At 39.9% G+C, this 22,755-nt stretch overlaps 1 protein-coding gene across 1 annotated transcript in view; it reads right to left on the bottom strand.

Annotated features, from left to right (window-relative positions):
• Positions 1 to 2,405: 2,405 nt before the first annotated feature.
• The window catches only part of prima1 (proline rich membrane anchor 1), a 22,081-nt gene continuing 1,731 nt past the window's right edge, over positions 2,406 to 22,755 (bottom strand). Inside the window, exons 2-4 of the mRNA XM_015397088.1 lie at positions 21,762 to 21,903; positions 17,323 to 17,455; positions 2,406 to 3,843 (exon numbers count right to left, since the gene is read on the bottom strand). Of these exons, the coding sequence (XP_015252574.1) occupies positions 3,744 to 3,843; positions 17,323 to 17,455; positions 21,762 to 21,903 (375 nt within the window). The 3' untranslated portion in view covers positions 2,406 to 3,743. The remainder of the gene's footprint in view (positions 3,844 to 17,322; positions 17,456 to 21,761; positions 21,904 to 22,755) is intronic.

The raw sequence follows: 22,755 nt of genomic DNA, 5'->3' as shown, positions 1-22,755 counted from the left end.
ACTTTGCCTGTAAGCAGGTATTTGCGCGTTAACAAACACAGGAGAGTCCATCATCTTCCGCTCCTCCTTCAACTATTTCCAACACAAAAAGGGTCGGCCAATCATGGCAGTATTGTTGGTTTAGGCGGCACATATAGCTGTGACAAAAGCAGCCGAACCAAAATAAACACGGCAGCGGAGGAGGACACACTATAGCTGCTTCAATCACACCTGTTTTGTTCAATTCCAGGATTTCATCTCTAAAAGAGAAACAGCAAGGATGTGTTGTGGTCCCTCATGGAGTCTGATGATTTTTCCATTTTTTATCATAATTGGCTAAAAGCAAATTTTGGTAGGAAGGGCTCTAGGTGTTCGGTGGGTTCAACTGAATGTCCCTCTTTTCTCCAAACAGATCTGACGAGACCTTTCCCAGATTGATCACGTGTAGACCTAAACCTGAGTGATACACATTATTAGCAAGACTGATTTTCTAGGGTAGCTGTTTTTGTCCAAATGAAGAAGAATTGGAAGTGGTTTTAGGGGTACATCCCAAATGCATTTCACTTAAACATGTGACACAATCTGAGGGAATGCCAACAAAATTTGAAACGGTGTAGGATTTAGTAGTACAAAACAGATAAAGAAGTCGACCACAGAGAAATCTTTTCACTTTTCTTGTTTCCTTTTTGCCCGTTAGGCATACTCACCGCTTTTGATGAAATCCTTATGATCCTAAATTTTCTGCTCTGCGTAATCTTGACCCACATGGTGAAATATGCCTTTTAGTTGTAATTCATTAAAGATGCAATGTGTGAGACAAACTGAGGGGATATACTTTGCTCTGTGCACACAGATGCATCTACACATCTATTCCATGTTATTATGTACAGTTTTATTTACAACTGAAAAACTCAGCAGTGAGATCAAGTTTTGCACATTTTTTCACCTGTTTGTCATAATGCACAAATTTTGTGTGTACTACTGATTGCCATATATACATGAATGGCTTGCTCCATCAACATGACAACATTGACATGGATCTAAATGGTAGCACATTGAGAATTACTATGTTTAAATGCCTGATCCGTTACACTGTACATGAATCAACAGTCCAGAAGGCAGATTTTTAAATAGCAATATTTACATTCATGCATCCATCATTTTTCTCATATAGGTACATGGTGGGGTATACTGTTTGCTAATACTTGTGCATGTTTACATGCAGGCATGTGTTTCTTATTTTTTTCTCTCCAAAATTCAACATTTTAGCCAATATTTATGCTTCTCTGACATTTACAGAGATTCTTATCTCAAAGCCCTCATCTGCATGCACGCTTGCATACAGACAGATACTCACTTCCTTTCGCACTCACATGCACGGACACACGGTGCTTTAATGTAGCAAAAAAAAGCAGAGCCGTTTTGTTTTTCCACCAAGGTTGTGGAGGATGGCTGTGACAGCACTGAGTCACAATCGTCCCTGCTGTGGACATCCTCAGTTCAACCTGATCTTGTTGCTATTGGCTAAGTGTTCTCTCTAATCATTCACAGTCAGCCTTGGACAAATATCCCCTATTTCTATAATTATGGGCAAATTGGCGAATGAAAAAATAAAGATCATGGAATGTGAACAATGTATGGCCGAGGGCTTCTGGCTGAAACCCTGACTAAATATGTGGAATGGGCAAGTCCAACCAACTGAGCTGTGGATGTACAGGATTGTGTTGTGTTACCAGTTCAAAAATGTGATACTATTGCGTGATGATGTGGAGAAAAAAAAGAAATGTCTGGAAAGCACAGAATTACATAGCACGTCATAGAGACCCTGACTTTTTAGCATATGTCTCTTGAAACACGAAGAGCAGTCATGGGAAAAAGAGAGTACACCCATTCAGTAGCTATAGCCACTTTTAGCAACAATACATATTAACAGAGTTTGCAGAGCTTGATAATACAAATAAATAAAAATTTTTTAGGGGAAATGTTGCATCACTCTCCACTCCACTTTTGCCTTGGATTATTTAAGTGTCTGCACAGTTTTTTGAATACGACTACAACCTTTTAATTAGTTTGAAGTCTGGGATTTGACTAGGCTATTATAACACCTTGGTTCTTTTTGTTTTTTAGCCATTAAGTTATAGTTTGTAGCTGTGTTTGGGATCATTGTCCCATTGATGATCCAATATGTGTGAAGCATTAGCTGTCAGACAAGGCGAGTCTCAGTAAGATACAAAGTAAACAGGTTTCATGGTCAATTTAGGGTGCTCAGGCCCACCAGGATGTCTGAAAATTGGTATCAGTTTTATTTCTAAAAATGTTGCTGTTAAATATGGGGGAATAAAACTACTTCTTTTTGGTCTACTTGGCTAATTAACGTTTGAGTTTTCATTCAAATACAACTCTGCTAAGCTGGGCTGTCATTTTCTTTTGTTTCTAATTGTACTTTCATGAACTTTACCATTTAACAGACTACCAGAGAGCCATTGTGTCTGAAAAAGAGAACTTGGGCTGAAATTGATGGGACATTACAATTTTGGGAGGATCAAAAGCTTAAATAAAATGTTTAACACAAGTGGATTATCTTCAGAGATAGCCTTAAACACTTTTCCAGATTAATATGCAGCAAGAGTTTCTTTTTTAAGATCATTGCTATTTTTTCTCCACCTTGGTGTTGTTAATACAGACTTGTATGCAAAAAAAACAAGATAAGTCAATGATTATATCTGTTTAGCAGCACCTGGCTGCCAATGCCACTCATCAATCCAAAAAAGCACCAAGGGCAGACCTCTTTTAGCCAAGACTGTCAAGAGAGAAAAACTAAATAGCAAAAATGCTTAGCAGAGTTTGAGCAGACTGACAGGAAGATAACTAATGATTAACATAGTTTACAAATTATTGACTTAAAAATATCAGAGCAATCAAGAAAAAGACAAATTCATCATTATATCCGAAATCTGTAGGTATGTCTGTAAATTACAGGACAGCTTTCTTTAAGTATAAAAATAAATTTGAAGATAGTTAAATAAAATAAATAGATTAAATAAAAACACAAATGACTCAAATATATTACAGGAAACAGAAGTCTTTTTTGCCATGGTAAAAATAACCAAGACGTCCCATGTTGATGCCGCTTCTCTTCTTCTCTGTTAAATATTAATTTCTTTATATTGCATAGTCAGATGAACCCACATCTCAGAGGCAGATCCTGCCCTTCGCAAAGCATGTGCTAAAACAGAGAACAAAAGGTGGACACTGTGACAGAGAGGAGGGTTGTAAAAAAATCTTTCATTCTCTGTAAAAACATCATGCAGTTATTGGTTGCGTGTGCCCTGTATGGATACGCACAGGATTGTGGGGCAGCTGTGTTGTCTGATGTCCTGCTGCAGACGTGAACAGTGCGTGAGGTCTGGATCTGCTGCAGACTGGCAGACTGTCCCTCTCCAGCCAGCAGCCAACCAGCCTGTCAGCAACACTTGCTGTTACTGAAAGCATAATGCCCAGTGCCACTTTTGACACCACAGGGAGTTGTGGATCTGTCTCTCAATCCTTTCTGCTGTGATTTCATTCTGATTTGCATCTTTTTAACTCCTCTTTAGCTGAATGCAGTCTTCAGTCCGGGCAACATGCCAAACACAGAGGAGAGGTTTACCTGCCTGAGATCTTCAGGTGAACCCATGTTGCACTAAAGGTCAGAAAGGGTGGGTTGTCTTCAGGAAACATAATGGAGACATGTTGGTGAGTTACTTCCTGGACAAGGAGAAAGTCTATACCACAGTGTTGTTGGTACCAATGACCTTCTTGTTGCGGATGCTCATGGCATATTCACCACGACTCGTCCCATTCTCCTCCTTTCGCAGTGGTTTCCTGTAAATAAATATTTTCACAACATGAGGAAAAATTGTCGTAATGTTAATCCTGCACTGTAACCCATGTCATTACAGATTCTTGTTTGCTTTTCTTTAAGCTGATTTGATTTGATGCTCTGTTGGGGTTGTTAAACTAGAATATCCATCCAAATAAGCTCAAATTTTAAAGGTCAATTTTGCAGGGAGACAGGAGTGAAAAATACACCACCATGCAGCCGATATGGCAATTACCTTCTTGGACTGGGAGATGTAATTCCCCCCCAAAAGTAATAAGCATGCAAGGCTGTCAAAACTGCTTTGGAAATACATGCATTATTTAACCTCTTGTCATATCTGGGCTCCAAACTGGATTCCATCCTTTGTTGTGAGAATGTTCTGCTACAAAATACAGCTACAGTTCATCATCCCTTTGCTGCTAATAGCTGTTTTTGCTCAGTGCAGCCTCTTTCATGCACTCTATAAAGATTATTTTGGGTTATATTATATTTGTCCAATGTACTGTGTTTTTCATTTTCCATCAGCCCCCTCAGCCTATGTCCCCAACCCAAGCTTATGTAACTTAGAGACAGATCTGAATACAGTTAATACTGTCATTGTCCCACTCAACACTGTACATCAGCCAGACCTGCACGGAGGACCCCAGAGCGAAATTCTTGACTCTGTGTCTGCTCCCCACTCCTCATGTGTGAGAGTCCAGTAAATCTCTAATGCTTACTTTTAGTGCAGTTCTGCAAAAAAACATATCTAATGCATCAAGCAGTTAGAAAATTAGGTAGGAAGGGTATCCTTAGGTGGGCTTATATGTGATGCAAAGCATTACTATATAAGGAATTACCAGAATTCTTTTCATTTTTTAAGAGGACCAAAAATCCAATAAAGATAGTACATAAAAGTGGCTTTAAGGAACTGAACATAAAGCATATAGGACAGTGTTATAGAGAAATGTTTGTTTGACATGTTCAATAAGACAGCAGACATTTTAGGCTTACATTATCACTCTTTAAATAGGTGGCTTTCAGTAAATCACCAACAGACTGCTGCAGTAGGAACTAAAAAACAACAGAGATGTTTTACTTATATGACAGATTTTTTTCAGCTAAAGTGCGCAGAAAGGATTTCTATTTTACTAAAAAGAGACACATGGTAGGTTTAGTCTATTATGTCTAAACTGTATATGAATAACCTAAATATATTATCATTTTTTTTCTCCTTCCTTTATTTATTATATAAATATATATTGATAAATGTCATTAACCATGTCATTTACTCAAAGATAAGGACTCCCAAAAATTCACAAAGAAGGAACACCACTCAGACCCATTTCAGCAGCTTTAACTCAGTAACTTACGTCATTGCTAAGCAGCTTACCAACATTTTTCGCCCCCTTTGGTGGGAAACACACCACATCACATAGAAAACTGCAAATACTTTGGAAAAAAATCAAACATTTAAAGATGTTGTGAAGAGAAACCCTTTTATCTTTTGATGTTACTTATGTTTTCACGTGCATAACTATATCAGAGGCAGTGAAAACAGTCAGAAAAGGTCTTCAACAAGACGGTGAACAACAGGACTAATTTCACTCTGGACCAGAACTGCACCCTATTGGGCCTTTGTCTTTCCACAACCTATTTCAAGTTTAGGGATAATCTTTACAGACAGGATGGCTTCCATTGGATCTCCCGTGTCACCGATTGTAGCCAATCTTTATATGGAAGAAAGGGAAAAGAGAGCTTTGGACACTTTCAGAGAACCACCACCAAGCCATTGGTTTAGATATGTGACTCATTCGTCAAAATCCAGCTAAAATAAGTGGAAGCTTTCACAAGACACATTAACTTTGTAGACGACAACATTAAATTTACCAGAGAGGATGCTAACAACTACAAGCTACCATCTCTGGAATGTTTGTTGAGCATGGGAGGTGATGGAAACCTCAACATTGAAGTGTATAGGAAATCTACTCATACAGACCAATATGTTCTTTTTTGACTCACACCACACCCACTGGAACACAAACTTTTAGTCATCAGAATCTTACAACACCGGGCAGAGAATGTCCCTACTAAAACAGAAGGAAAGCACAAAGAACAGAAACACATCAAAGATGCTCTTCAAAACTGTGAATACCCAAACTGGCAGTTTGTCAGCAAGGAAATCTAAGGCTAAGTTCACACTGCAGGCCTTGATGCTCAATTCCGATTTTTTGTAAAATCCGATTTTTTCGCTTTGCCGTTTATATTTCCGAATATATGCGACTTGTATTGGATCTCCTGTGTGAACTGTAGTCATACAACGCAAGTGTCCCGCATGTGCAGTAGTGGACGCAATGACGTCACAGGCCAGCGTGCTCTTTTTTTCCGGAAGTAAACATGGATGGTAGTGCCCACGCGCATCTAGTGGTTTTTTTCCAACCATAAAAAAAAAATATTTTCAATATAGTTAAACATAAATAATGCTATCCGCATCATCATCTGCCATGATTGTTGTTTTTCTTGCCGCTTCTGCGTAGCAAGACGCAGAATAGTGACCTTTGTCAGGTATTAATGGCGTTCAGGTCGGATTCATCCGACCTGGCCGTTCACACACAGGTCGCAATTGAAAAGGTCAGATTCGTATCGGATTCAGGACGACATAGCCAAGTGGCCTGGGTCGGATTGGAAAAAATCGGATTTGTGTTGTTCAGACTGCCATGAAAAGATCAGATCCAGGTCGCAAATGGGCAAAAAAATCGGATTTGGGTCACTTCAGGCTGCAGTGTGAACGTAGCCTAAAAGACAGGCAGACATGCAGCAGAACATAACAATGAGAAGATTAAATGCAAAAACATCGGCATCCCATATGTTGCTGGAGTCTCTGAAAAACTCAAGAGTATTTTCTCCAAACACAAAATCCCAGTACATTTCAAACCTTTTAAGACTCTCAAACACAGACTGTTGCATCCTAAAGACAAAACCCCCAGACCAAATATGAGCGGAGTAATGTATGCAGTTCAATGCAGTGAGGAATTCTCTGATCTTTATTTTGGAGAAACTAAACAACCTCTCCACAGACGCATGGCCAAACACAGTAGAGCGACCTTCTCGGGACAAGACTCGGCAATACATCCACACCTGATGAACAAAGGACATTCTCTTGAGGACCAAAATTCACATTTTGGACAAAGAAGATAGGTGGTTTGAGGGGCAGATTTCAGCTTTCAAAAACCTTCAATTGAGTGATTGAATGATTTCTTCCCACTATCATTGCAACCCCAACCCCATTACAGGGGAACAGAGCACCTCGCCTCTTCAGCCAGGCCAACAATTTCCCTTTAACAACCCACCTTTCAGAGACATAGACAGTCGGGTATTACAGCCTAACAAAAAAAACGTAATGACCCCCATTCCAAAGGGGCAGACCCAGTCGTCAGGTTCAATTTGCATGTTTCTAGTTGAAAACAAGGCTTCCTTTATGGTCGACTCTATAAAGCCTTGAACTCAAAACTAATTCTAACATTTTGAATTGAAAAAGCTTCATGGATGGAAATCGAAATGTCTTCAAACTTGGAAACAAAGTCCAGGCAATTGTTTTTTTTTACTATTTCGGAATGACTGTGACCTGGATGACTGAGAATCTTCACCAGCATGAACCAGACTCTTGCCCCTCTTGTACAGAGACTGGATGGCTCCAAGTAAAGGCCCCTTTCTCTGTAATACTGGAGCATCCCCTACAGGGCAGCACCAGGGAAATGCTTGACCTCCTCTAGGTCCATAAAACACATGTGGACCAGTTGGGCAACTCCACATGAAAACTTGAGCACCCTTAATTACATTTAAACATAAATTTCTAATTTATGTTTGTATAAAACTTTGAAAACTATTATTGTCATTTTCATTCATGTTATAATTGTGTACTTCTTTGCATTGGTCAACCCAATGAAATGAAAAAATAAATGCAATGAAATAGCCAGTTGTAATGTCCCAAAATGTAATATATTGCACAAGACATGGATATTTATTTAATATACTTTAGACTTTAGGATACAGTAATAAAAAAATAAAAAATGACCTTAGTTTGAATTACCTTTCTAGTTATAACTTTAATCCATTATAAAAGGAATGCCATAAATTATTGTAATTATTGTGAACACCTGTTACACAGATAAATGTAGATGATCCTATGCTTTTTAATAAATTCAAAGTTGCTTTCTTTGGCTGAAGGTCATGAAAGTTAGCGAGAAAAAAACTGCGAACAAAGTGTGAGACTATGACTAAGACTTGTGTCATCTGGCTGGGCCTGTATCAGAGCACACCAGGGGCACAGGATGGTCATGTAGGACAGGAGCTACCCGCTGTGCCCATGTGGGCTCTCTTAGAAATAAAACTACTCAGCCTCAGGGTGTAAACACATTCTGCTGTTGGGTTGAAGATACTGGGCAGCTGTAGCTAAGGCAATTAGGATAGACCAAAACTTCCCTGATCATAGTGTTTACAGGCAGCCAGGGAATTTCACTACATTTGAGGCATCATAATAGAAATGTAGCTCAAGAAAGCGTTACATCATTACTCAAAATCAGCTTAATGCCTTTATTTTCATGTGCTCCGTTCTTTGTATATTGGGTGATCGATTAGATCGCAATATCACTGACTAAATGTCTCAGTCATTGTGACTGCTTCCTGAACATCTCTTTAAAATGAACTGCAATAATCATTAATCAAATTTAAAAACCATATCAAAATGCAAAGCTTAGGTCATTAAGGTCTTTAAGACGCATGTAAATATTTAACCAAATGATCTTTATTGTGATCTTCTAGTTCAGAACTCTGTAAAGTTTTAAAATGGCCAACAATAAAAGCACGATCAACTACAAACTGAATGCAGCTTTGCCTTTTTATGGGGTTGTTGCTATGGTCATGCAAGACTACTGCTATCAGCCAAAAAAGATCCTCTAATTTTTCTTATGGGACCTTGTCTTTTCTGAATATGTAAACAAAGAGATTTCAAAGAATAGTAGATTACATTTGGCCAACAAACCTATTTATTATAAACAAATTCACTGATGTTTAACTTCAGTCTAACTTTTTGTTTATGTTCACTGTCTAATCTTTAGTGTTCCAGTCAGCTGTGTTTTTCTAACTTTATCCATTAGTGGTGGGGACCACTCAGACCACAAGGTGGCTCACTTAGAGTCTATGACTCCCAACCTACCTTTCTTTAAAGTGAGGCCTTGATCAAGTACATTTTTTATTCAGCTGATGATCAAAACTAATCAAACATTTTCATTTACAAACTCTCCTTAACAGTGAGCAATAAATAATATTTCAGTGTCGAAGCTTCAGAAAAGCATTACTTAGACATGAGTCTGTATTCTGCGTATTCGTAGCAATGATTCAGGCCTATATAAGTTATCAGTGTGGTTTTCATATTGGTCAAGGGACACTGGACCGGGTGCTAGAGGATTCATTGAAGTTTACCCAAGCAGTATATGCTTTATGGACCTGGAGATTGCATTCTACCGTGTCCCTCCTGTGGGAAGTACCCCAGGAGTGCGGAGGTACCAGGCCCTTTGATACGGGTTGTAAGGTCCCTGTATGGCTGGTGTAAGAGCTTGGTCTGCATCGGTGGCACTCGTTTCCAGTGGGAATTGGACTCCGCCAAAGTTGCCCTTTGTCACCGATTCTATGCATAACATTTATGGACAGAATTTCTAGGCGCAGCGAAGGTGTTTAGGGGATCTGTATTGGTGGCCTTATAATTGCATCTCTATTTTTAGCGGGTGATGTGGTTCTGTTGTCTTTATCAGCTGGAGCAGTTCTCAGCTGAGTGTGAAGTGGCTGTGTTAAGGATCAGTGCCTCGAAATCTGAGTCAATGGTCTTGAGCTGGAAAGCAGTAGAGTGCCTACCCGGATTTGGAAGGATATCCTTCCGTCACACGTGGAGGAGTTCAAGTACCTCGGGGTCTTGTTCCCAAATGAGGGAAGAATGGAGCAGGAGATAGGTGGTTTGGTGCTGCATCTGCAGTAAAGCGGTTGCTGTGTCGGTCTGTTGTGGTGAAAAGGGAGTCAAAAGGGGAAGGTCTCATTTACCATGAGACCTCCCTACCCTTATCTGTGGTCATTAGCTTTGGGTCTAACCCCAAAAACAGGATCACAGATACAAGCAGCTGAAAGGAGTTTTCTCCACAGGTTGTCAGGGCTCTCCCGCGGAAATAGGGTGAAAAGTTCAGTCATCCGAGATGGACTCAAAGTTAAGCCTCTGGCCATGTCATCTGGTTAGGATACCTTCCTGGTGAGGTGTTGCAGGTAAGTCCCATAGAGAGTAAGACCCACAACATGCTGGAGGATTAAGGATCAGAGGATTGTTTCTGCCTCCTGCAACAAATCAGCTCCCCTGCTCCCTGTACTCAGCCTCCTACCCATCTCCACAACTACAGTCATCCGAGTATTTATGCAGAGGAGTTTGTCTTGTATAGAAGTCTGATATCGACATAGCAAAAAAGGAATAGTAAGAGTACCGTCCCCTGTGGTGCTCCTGTGTTACTGACAACATGGTTAGACACTTGACCCTTCTGCCTCCCAAACTGGGGTCTGTTTTCGAGCATTTATTTTTGTCAATTGTTATAATTTTCTGCTTGCAGCTGATCAAAGTATAATATTTAGGATAATATTACATCAAAATAATTAAAAACATTTTCTGTTAAAATACAGAAGTATCGTCTTACTGAAAAGAAGGATCAAAACATGCTTAAAAGTTTGAAAAGGTACTTTAAATCTAAAAAAAAATGCATCAGCAGATGTTCTATATTATTAAATATGGCGATTTTAAAAATTAAGCAATCAGATTTGAAGTAAAGAACAATTAAACAGCTTTTTTACATTACTATTGGCCATAATCTAAGAGTTCTTATTTCCTTGTCTCACTGTGGCTCCTTTCTAATCCATCTCGCATAGACTTCATGTTCTGCTGAATGTCGCCTATAATCTTTATCTTTCTCATTAAGTAAATTGGTCTGCTGACCTCAGCATCTTTTTCTGTCTATCTTATCTGTTTGGCGCACTGCTTTTCCCTGTTTCTCTGGGATACATGGAGTGCTTTTATTTTTTCAATTTGTTTAAAGTTGTAGAAAGAGACTAAGAACCAAAACATGATTTTTTTCCTAAACAAAAAGTAGTGCCAAAAATTATATTTCGTTGATTTAAAAAGCTTTACAGGCTTACAGAAGAATTACTTTAGGTATTTGCTTCCAGCAAGGGAAATAACTTACTATTTTCCTCTTCACTTTACAGTTTTTATTTATCCTTAAAAGCTGCATTGAAGGGAATAATCATAGGCAAAAGCAGCAAGCGTATAAAAGCTGTTTATGTGATATTTCATGTGTGCTCCTGCTTCTTTCTGCTTCAAGCTGCATGAATTTTTAGCCTTGTTTATTTTCCCCAGGATGTAATCTCTCCGCGTACTGACCATGTCACTTCGGGCCACCGCACGGGGCACAGCGCTGGGCCCCTCAAACCGACCTCTGCCCGGCCCTTCAATAATAAATGGCATGCTGTTGGCACATGACAGGTGGCAACACAACCCTTCGCAGGTGAGATGAATATTTCATGTCAAAGCTGTGCAATCACAGTGCACACTTTCCTGTTTGAAGTTTTGGGGAATTGGATGGTGGAGAAATTGGGACATGTGTTGAGCTGTTTACAATTAGACTGGCCATCTGGAAATTAAAGTAAAAGTAAAAATATTAAATTCAGGCTGTAAGACGTCCCTTTAGTTTTGATGTGGTAGAATTGCCAGTTTTGAAAATAAATAATGCATTAGTAAATATTTGATAAATCGTCATTTTTGTTGTTATTTTGTCTCTGGTTATCTATTGAAAGCTCTTCTGTTACCCTTGGAATCCAACCAGTCAGGATAAATTATCAGTGGACCGGTCTCCCAGAGCACAGAGCGATTAGTAGAAGCATTCATTAGTCGGATGCTTTGGGTTTCATTTGTTTTGGCTTCTTAGATGGCCAACTGCCTGGACTGCAGCATCATGTCTTTTGCTTTGGATGGCACAGCAACACTGAAACACAGCATGTGTCTGAATCCTCTCCTCTGTGCTTGCACACTCCCCGGTGGTGTAGACTTTAGGAAAGGATTGTATGGAAGTCCTTTCTGTTTCAGCCCCTTTGCTTCTGACAGATGACTGGCAGACTCAGATTATAAAAAAGAACTAAAGGCTAGGAGGGCCGGGACCTGCAGAGCTGGCTCATCCTCTGTCTGCGATGCTCAGACTTTGGCCCTCAGCCAGTTGATTTTTTTATTGGGAAAGCCCGGACCACTGAGCGGCTGGAAGGGCTATATATAACCGACTGTGCTCTTCACTGTGAACAAACTCTTTCTCACATTATTACTGACCAAGATGCTCAATTACTGCCTTGGCTTGCTTCAGTAGACACACTGCATCTGTCTTTTTCCCTGCCTTGCTTTCTCTGAGGAATGATTGTCCATCGGAGCATTCATCGTGATAAGCTAGACAGGTCACATTTTAACCTGACCGGCTCACCTACTAGCCGGTGACTAATGAATGTGTGATGACGCAGTATGGAGCTGTGTATTCTCACAGCTTGCCGAGGTATGAAGCCTGCAGACTGGAGCGCCCTCGGAGCTTAAGGACACAACCTGCTTGCATGTATAAAAGATGTGGTCTGCGACTGAATGACTGCGCAAATTAATCTATAAATAATAACTTGGCTTTGGAGCTTCAGCTCGTATTGCGACGACACGGTCTTACCACTGCTGCATTAAAAATGGTGCCCCTTGGCTACGGGAGGGGTGGAGATTTGCCATAATGAATTCCTGAGCCAACCACCCATTACTTCCACGCCCTGACTTTGCCTATTTGTTTTTTTTCTAAAGAGGGGAGGAATATCTTGCTGAGGGAGGCCATATCTGGGAAGCTGATATAATATACTTCCATAAATGTATGAAACTAAATCTTTTTGAAGTTGCATCAATAAATTACAAAATAGCTCATAATTTAGGGCGCAGAGCTATTTTCACAGGAAGTGTGGGAGTCAATGTTTACTCCATATACTAAACTTGGCCTGATGTAAAACAAATATTGCCCCTTTTTGTTGATCAATAACTCATTTTCCAACCAGATGCAATGCAGAATTAACATAGCCGGCTCTGAAGTTTAAGAACAGATGAGAAACATCATTCATTATCAGTCTAGAAAGGGTTACAAAGGCTTTGGGAGTCCAGAGAACCACAGCGAGAGAAATCATCTACAGACGGAAAACACATGAAATAGTGGTGAACATTCCTGCCAACAAAGATTACACCAAAAGCCCATCAACAGCTCCTCCAGAAGGTAACAGAGGAACCCAGGACAATATCTACACCACTGTAGGCCTCAGCTCCTTTAGTTAAAAGAATAGTACACCCAAAACATGATTAGCCTTCATTTTCTACTCACCCCCATGCTGAACAACACTCTGGAGTACTTTTTTGATATCTCAAATGCATCTGGAGATCTGGGAGGCTTCTTGCTGTCTGCTGAAATTCAAATAATGGAGGTCTATGGTGCCCGAGACAGAAAGGTCCATAAAAGTCCCCAAAAAACGTGTCAATATTCCTCCATACTGCTCGTCCAATGTATTCCAAGTGTCCTGAGTGGGTAGCATCCATAATTTACTCGAAACGAAGTCCTTTAGAATGTTTTTAGAGCATCAACAGTAGTGTATAGGATTTCCTGAAAGCGCGCGCCTGCGAGTTCACGACGCTACGGAAACCGCAGCAGACCAAACCAGATGAAAGTGCGCATTCAGCTCAGCAAAGAACTCATGCTCTTCCTCAACACTGAAGTCCTCAGACATTTTTCTTTCGTTGTTTCTTTCTTTGCACAGGTAAACAGCACATTTCTTCTTCTACGCTTGCATTATGGGCAGAGCAGACGCTGAATGCGCACTTTCATCTGGTTTGGTCTGCCGGCTTCCGTAGCGTCGTGAACGCGCAGGCGGGCGCTTTCAGGAAATCCTATACACTACTGTTTATGCTCTAAAAACATTCTAAATGACTTCGTTTCGAGTAAATTATGGACGCTACCCACTCAGGACACTTGGAATACATTGGACGAGCAGTATGGAGGAATATTGACACGTTTTTTGTGGACTTTTATGGACCTTTCTGTCTCGGGCACCATAGACCTCCATTATTTGAATGTCAGCAGACAGCAAGAAGCCTCCCAGATCTCCAGATGCATTTGAGATATCAAAAAAGTACTCCAGAGTGTTGTTCAGCATGGGGGTGAGTAGAAAATGAAGGCTAATCATGTTTTGGGTGTATTATTCCTTTAAGCTAATAAATCATGATTTAACAAATAGAAAGCCAGAGAAAAAATGGCAATAAGCTGACCCCTAATAACCCAAAGTTACATCTCATATTTGCTAAAGCAAACAAACAAACAAAAAAATAGATTAATTAATTAATAAAAAATAAAAAAACATCCTGATAATTCTTAAGACTTTTGGGAAATTATTTCATGGAATGACCAGAAGAAAGTGGCTGGTGTAAAAAACTAAGACAACATAACAGTAACACGACATCACACTGACACACAAACATAGTGGTGGAGGTGTAATGGTCTGGGGCTCTAGTGCTATGTCAGGACTGAGGCACCTCTCTGTAATGAGCAGAAGAGTGAACTTCACTCTTTACCAGAACATCCAGACAGAGAATGTCAGGTTTGCCTTTGAATAATAACAAATATTTAAAAAATTGAAGTTTAAACATGAAAGTTTTTTACTGACCTAGTCAAAGTAAACATCCAATGGAGATTCTATGGCATGACAATAATCAGGCTCTTTATTTTTTAAAGATAAATGAGGCCAATTAAGTGCAAGTGCTTGGGGATTTCTCAAGCAAAAAGAAACCCCATATACTTGATGGAAATTGCTGCTACCGAGGGTGTCAATAACAGATTTTAGGTTTAGAAGGTAATGACTTATTCATATAGGACCAGGCTGCTTCGGACAGTTTTACTTTCTTAATAGATGAGATCATTATTTAAATACTGCTTTTTGTATTTACTGGGAACTTCGGGTTATCGTCTGAAAATGAGATTTTTTATGCAATCAGAAACACTGAAGTTTGACAAAACAGAAGAAATGTGTGTATATTTTCCACAGCACTTGAAGTAATCACAGCAGGGTTTGCTGGGTGGAAACATATGTTGAATGTTTAACTGGAGGTCAGAGAGCCTGTATTACACGTTGCAGCTAAAAATGTTCAAAACAAAGTCTAAATCTGCTGTGGCTGCAGGCGCTCAGCTCAACTTCTATATTTTAATACCACAAATGGGAAGGAAGCTAGGAACGCTTTGTCTCATTTGATAATTTGAGTCCAATAATCGGCACTTTTGTTCTTGTTCACAAACCCTTTTCAAAAGCATTAGTCACTTATGGAAATTATTACTAACTATATTGTTTGCTTTATTTACTCTTTGTAAAAACCTTTAAAGTTCTGGGCTGTATGTCTCCTGTTCTTAATCATATAGACTCAAATTTCAGTTTTTTGATGATTTATTTGTCCAATAAATTATAAATTTATTTGTATTAGATTTTGTTAATTTGCCTGGCTGTTCACGGGTATCCATTGCTCCTTTGTACATTATTATTCATGTGCATATTAAGCCATTTCTGTAAATTCAGATTTTCTCTATTATACGGAATTCCTAACTGCCTTACTTTTTATTATTCATGAGTTCTTATTGTCTTGCATTGGGTCCTTTCTAATCCACCTCACCTAAACCTCATGTTTTGCTGAATGCCGCCTATAATCTTTATCTTTCTCATTAAGTAAATTGGTCTGCTTACCTCAGCATCTTTTCTGTCTATCTTATCTGTTTGGCACACTGCTGTTACCTGTTTCTGTGGGAGACATGGAGCTAAAACTGTGCTTTTTACATTTTAGATTTGTTTAAAGTTGTAGAAAATGTTTTTTTCTGTTAAAAGAAGCAATTTCTTTAAATTCTGATTTTATCTATTGACATAGAATTCCTAACCATGCAGTACTTTCTATTTTGTTTCATTTTGTCTTGTATATTTAATATATTTAATTTTTTGGCTCTTTCCACCAACATCATGCTTCCATCTAAAAGAGAAAGGAAAATATAAAAGTACAAGCTGAAGTTTTAAGTTGGTGTACTGGTGAACTGCCTCAACTTCTCTACAAAACATCTTATTATTTGACCTTTTGACTTATTATTTACAATCTTGGTATAATTGCTGCTCTAGGTGGGTTGCTCTGTCAGCTAAATGCTGATTTTACAGTCTCTATACTCCATTAAACGATTCGATGACTAATATGGTTGATGATTATTTGACTAATTGCTTAATCACAATTAATCTAATTAATTATTTCAGCCCTAGATAAAATGCAAACTCTGTGCAGAAAGATTTGAACCAAGGGCTTTGTTTCTGCAAAGCAACAGTGTTACTAACTGCATGTTCTGAGTGTTTCTGATCATTTCTCCAGGAAAGCATTTGTGGATTCAGAGATTGAGGTTGGACTCTGTCAAATGTGGCTCTGTCACACCAACATTGTTAATCCATGGCTTTGTGAAGCGGTGCTCAGTCCAATTGTTCCAATGTTCCAAACCAACACTGTGGAACATCTAGTCACTACAGAGCCACCAACAGCACTGCGCTGTCAAAAAATTGTATAGTCTCTCTCTTTATTCCAGATTCTGAAATCAGACCACTTTGGATGAGCAGACTAAGAAGTTATTGGGTTACTTACAGAAAAGGTCACATCCAGCCTCTTAGATTAAATCATACATAAGAAAAACAAAATATGTCTGATCAGGGAAGCTTTATATCTTTTTTATTGCCTAAAAAGAACTTGTAGCTCAGCTCTAATGTTTAAGTCAAGCTCAGCCTGCAGTAAAGCAACCCTCTGGGTCAAATTACTTATTTAGTGATGCATCTGAACCCCTAAAATTATAAATGCAAGTTTTTGGGAAGGGCAGCCTGCATGGAGCATTGATACATCACCAAGTACTGAATAAATATATCGTAAATTGTTTTAGTAGTTGGGTTAAAAGTTACACAATGCTATTTTAAAATAGTAGGAAATGTCTTATTCTCTTTAACTGTTATTTAGAGACTGAGCCAAACTCCAGAAAAGGACAGTTTATTCTGCTTTGCCCTGAATTTGACAGCTGGCACCATGCCTTTTGGGAAGTGACGCTTTCTTATAACGGGCCAAACCCAGACTTGGGTTGGGATTGTCAGACAGATAAGAATGATCTGTCCCTTCTGAAGAGTCCAGTAGCAGCAAGCTTTTCATCAAATCATCCATCATTTGCATCACACTCATAGATGTAAGGATTGGCTGTACCTGCTCTGCCAGATTAATAAAATCCATGAAGGTCTCTATGGACTTTTCTCAAGCCACTTTAAAGGTCAGAGGAAATTTTTATTAAAAAACTAAGACAATGATTGTACCTAACCTTTTGATAGCCTTGTAGCAGATGATGATGGCAGAAAGAAGGAAGATAACTGAGGCACAGCTCACTGTCCCAAGGACTACAGCGTCCACTTCCATCCACCAGGGCCTCAACAGCGGCACCATTGGCTCTGCCACTAAGAAAGTAGAGAAAAGAAGGGGGGACAGAAGAGATACACATATATGGAAGATTAAAAAACGGCAGTAAATCAAACAAACTGTTGGAAAATGTAACATGTTAAAGCCCAATAACAATTTTGACAAAGTATCTGGCTCAGCTTTTATACAAGTCAGTAAATGAGCACCACCGAGATGATTTTGCTCCCCTGCTCTTTGAGCTGTGTCCTCGCCTGTACTGGAGGTCTTAGGTTCAGCATTCAAAGATATCCAGTCTGACACCATGAATCATTTAAGGACCCGTCAGCCCCCCTTACACCAGCACTCTTGTCTACACCAATTACTGTTGCAAGAACCTCCTGCTCTTTCCACATTAGATCTGTGGAGTCGGACCACTCACAGGGATGTTGTATAACATTACGTGCATCAGCAACTCCCTGTCTGTAATGCAGAGCTTCTCTCCACGCATTATGCAGAATTTCTTGCTCTCCAAAATCCGTAAGATCAAAACAATTGAGATTTATTCAACCTTAAATAATACACTGCACAATCCTTACAACAACAATCTAATAACTCTGTATATGATGTTATTACAGGGTGAATGAAGTTCAAAGTTTTATACCAAAACAAATACTTCTCCCCTAACTTTTAATTTTCCAGTGCAGCACATTTCTCTGAGGTAAAAGTATGGCTCTCACTGCTTCAGAACGCCCAAACATAAGTCGCTGTAAACTCAAAAGCTCTTCTCTGCCAAACTCTCATTTTAATCCTACGTTTTGTCAACGGCTGAAGGGTTTAATTCAGTCAGTGTTAAAGATCTACCGCACCGTAAAGCTCCAATCCTTTGAATTAACCTGCCGTACCATTTTTAGCAGACAGACATTTATTTAACACGCAGCTCTCTCCTTTTAGCAGACAGATATGGACTCAGTCTTTGTCCTAGTTTTTCATGTTGGTCATGCATATTCGATGCATTTTTAAAGACTACAGAACTTCAGCTCTAAGACCTCTTCAAATCAGGCTACATGGGGAATATCAAGATAATTATGCCTCTCTTTAGTTTAAAAAAAAAAAAAGAAGCCCCCTCTTAAAATAAATTATTCATGCCTTCTCTACCTTCAGCAAACAGTTCCATTTTAAGTTGGTGGAGAATATAAATTGGACCACTTATGCATTTCACGATTTACTGGACACTGAAAACATGCAGATGCAGCATTTACAGGGTAAATGAGTAACTGGGTACCACTGGGCATTCAAACCCCACATTTGGCTGTCAGATGGCCATGGCAGCACTCATGCAGTGACCTTGACAACAGGCACAGAAGAGTCTATAACTCTTGATTTTAACTCTCAGGGTGAGTCAGGAGGGGGAAAAAAGAGATCCATCCACATTGAATGGACGGGAAGAAAAAAATCATTGAAGGTGATAGATTAAAACCTTCCTTCCTACTTCTTAGTGATTAAGTGCTCTTCCTTTTCTCTGGGCTACAGGGTGACTGATTCCAAAGAGTCCCAGTAGTAGCTCAGAATGGCTGCATCATCAGCAACACCTGTCCCATATTTCAGTGCACTGTTCATTTGGAAGCCTGAGATGATTTACAGATCATATCAACTTCCAGCGAGAATGCTCAGAATACTTCAGATGCAACTTGATACTTATTTACACTTTAGTAAATAGAGACATAATCATTTTAGTTCAAGGTCTGACATGACATTGAAATCAAAGCCTTTTCTTAATGAGGTAAATTGAGATTTTAAAAATCATCTATATTTGCTCAGTGTCACAATAACAAAAGGGGATATATTATTTTTCTTCTTACTTTCATCAATATTTTTATTATATTGATGTTATATTATATTTTATTGTATAGTTTTCAAATATGGTTAGTGGATCTTTCGAGCAGTATGGCCTGATCCATACATTTCGTTTATCCTCCCAAGATTTGAGTGAATTTTGACCTATTCCTCCTAACAGCCCTGGTGGACGTAAGTAAGGTTTTCAGCTCTGCCCCCCAAAAAACCTGTTTGACTTGGATCAGGGCTTGACAACAAAGACATTGTCCTCAACCTGTTTTGAAGCTTATTTATGGTAAAGTTTCTAAACCTTTAAAATCTTCTGGGGAAGTCCAAATGGTGATATAAATTACACATAAACGAAGGTGTACACTGCAAGAGAATGTCTACCCACCTTAGAGTTGAGGGAGGCTATAGTTTCCCTATTTTTACAATGTTAAAAATCAGAAACTTTCAATAGCTGGGTCACAAAATGCAATCAAGAAAAAATACCTTGTTTGTTGTTTTGATGCCTTTTGGTAAGATGAATAAAAATGTCTAAGAAATATTTGAAAATTTGGAGAAGAATGAAGCATTTCTACTGTGAAGCACAGAAGTGGTGTCACCATGTTGTGTGGGTGTTTAACTGCCGGAGGAACTGATCGACTTCACAAAAACATCTCATGTGGAAGAAAAAAAGATAATGAGGAAACACTAAAAACCTGTCTGAATAAATCAACCGAAACTCAAATCCAAATAAGACCTTCTGTTAGGAATCCTGTTCTGTGTGGGTTGTGTTTTTGTTTGTGTTTTCCCCCTCCACCACCAGGTGACGCCCTGTTCTCGTTGGCCCTTCCAAACACCTGCGGCTGGTTGGCTCATTATCTGAGGACTCTTAAGCGGGGGACTGCCACTACCTCGACGCCAGAGTGTTTGAAGGTTTTGGGTACTCTAGCCAAGCTGAGTTTAGCTGAGTCTAACTGGGTCTTTGTCTCTCTGAGTTCTAACCTTGGTTTCTGTCTTTGCCTCTCGGCAGGAAGTCATCCTGCAAACTGGATGTTTGGCCTTCTCCCCCTGGAAGGATCGTTTGAGCTTCACATTGAGCAGGGGATACAAACTGGATGTTTGGGCCTTCTCCCCTTGAAAGGATTGTTTGAGCTTCACACTGAGCAGGGGATAAATCTCCACACGTACCGTGCAAGTTCTCCTGGAAATCTAAGTGGCAGTCCGCTCCATTGCTCCTCAAGGAACCAACCTAACCAAAGTAAGACCTGTCCGCCCTCCAACGAGTCAACCAAGTTCTGGAATAACCCACACCGACTGGATTCTGGGAAGAACACCTTTTGAGAAACGTGAGTCCAGTTTTAATCTACATTTTTGCAAGTTGTCGTTCAAGTTTACCATGGAACCTGAACTTAAGTCTGAACTTCCCTTCTCACTTCCAGTTCCGGTTCACCAGCTCTTTGAGTTACCCTTGATCCAACGCATCGTGTGTTTTCAATAAACCTGTTAAACTTTTACTCTGGTTCTCTGAGTGGTTTCCTGCATGTTGGTCAGATCCCTTAAAAAGAACATGACACTTTCAAATTAATAATTACTTTAAACACACCACAAGATGAGCTGCAAATTACTTAAAGAACAACAAATTTAAGCTCATAATGCTCATACAGTATAGAACATTGGCATGTAGACCTGAATAGGGCTTTGTGAGAAACGCAGCCAACAAACCAAACACAATAATACTAGCTGTATTAGGACGAAAGGGCCAAAATTCTAGAAAGTTGTGAGAACCCAAATAGTTTGACCCAAACCATAAAATAAAACTCTGCAAATTATTGAAGAAATTAATGTAAACATTTAATCTCTTTCATTATTAAGGAGATTCAGCAGCCCTAAATGATCTGAAATTACTCTGATTCAATGTAGGAAATGAAGATAAAATGTTTAATAGAGTGCATTTAAATATCTGGTTTTAGCTGGATAGTTTCCAGTCTGTCAGAGGAAATATTATCCACGGCCTCAACAAGCATTAGATCAGCACAGATGTACTGTAAAAGCCCAGCTCCTTTTGGTACCAACATGGACTCTTGATGCTGCTGGCTAAACTTTGAAGGTAGAACTACTGCACTGTTTCATAAGCACCTTGTTAGCTAATTAAAAAGACTCATTTGTGTTATAATCGGGGGAGGCGGGATTCCTCTCAGGGAAACCCTACCACTGAACCTCTGAGCATGGCAGCCCAGCAGGCATGGAGTTCTCAGACAGTTGGATACTCCCCAAGGTCAGACCCAGCATAAATTAGTCCTGTGTTCAGTTGTCAACATCCTGCTGGCTCTATTACATGCACAGATGTAAGAGTGAAAAACTGTGCTTATGCTCTAATCTCAGAGGGAGGGCGATGGTACATTTTCCCCACTGTGCGAAAAACAAAAAGAACAGCCACACTTCAAACACTTTCCTTAAACTAGTTCTCTAACTTTAGTTCCACCTGGGACCGGAGCACTGGCAGACTTGAAGGGAGTCAGTGGGGAAACCAGTAGGTTGGGGTCTTACCTGTGGTGCCCAGAAGCCGAGGGGGAGGTGGTGGAGGAGGCGGTGGAGGGAGGGGAGGGTATCTCCTACAGTGACACGCCACCTGGCACTGTTCGCCAACTTTCTCCGCCACAGTCCGCGAGCATGACCTCTGGAGCTCTCCCTGATGGCGAGGGAAAGGAAAAGAAGGGCTGTATCACTCAGAAGTATCATCAGCACAACACAGTGTAGCACAAACAGTGTACACTCAGCAGCCTCCCAGTTAGCAACACCGTGGATTTCCTCCTCTCAGCATTCCTTTCACATCACAGCTCCACTGTTGTTGTCACTGGGGCTGCTGTGTGTGTATATGTAGTACATGCGGAATAGTATCACGTCGACGGCTTCTGCTGCTGCTCTCCCTGAAAGAAGCCACCCACCAGCAGAGTGGGCAGCAGGCTGCCCCGAGGAGTGTGCGTTGGTGGACTTGGAAACTCGAGCAGATCACATTCCACATGAACCCTGGCAACACTGCATGCGTGTGAGAACAGCTCACCACCTGTAGGCAGCTGCAAGGGGGCAAAGGTTAGAATAGTCATCGGTAACATATGCCTGGTGCAGGGATCCTGGTGGGAATGCTGAGAACAGAAAACACAACTGGCTGTTTTATGTAGAGGAAGGCTGAAGGTTTATGTGTGGGTCTGTGTGCACAGCTGGATTGTTCAAGCATCACAGCACTAATTAGGACACGCTATTAAATATTGAGTTCTTCGACTTCTAATTTATTTTTCTTTAATCCCTGGAAAAGTTATTTAATTGTGCTAAATGCAATTAATGTTTCACTGAATGTTTAAACTAATCCTCTCAGCAAAAAATGTGTTTTTTACTGTTGAAAAGTTAGAAAACCCAACCCCTTTATAGCTGCTACTCCCTTCAGTTCGATGAGTCTTGCAGCAATGGGAGGGAAAATGTTCATATGCGTGCTCCCCAGTCTCACATCAACATGAACCTGATCCCACTGCTTCTAATCCTGGTG

The sequence above is a fragment of the Cyprinodon variegatus genome, unplaced genomic scaffold (genome assembly GCF_000732505.1).
Source record: "Cyprinodon variegatus isolate N-32 unplaced genomic scaffold, C_variegatus-1.0 Scaffold838, whole genome shotgun sequence".
NCBI lineage: Eukaryota > Metazoa > Chordata > Actinopteri > Cyprinodontiformes > Cyprinodontidae > Cyprinodon > Cyprinodon variegatus.
The sequence above is the reverse complement of the archived record's forward strand: the minus strand, read 5'-3'. Positions and strand labels throughout refer to the sequence as shown.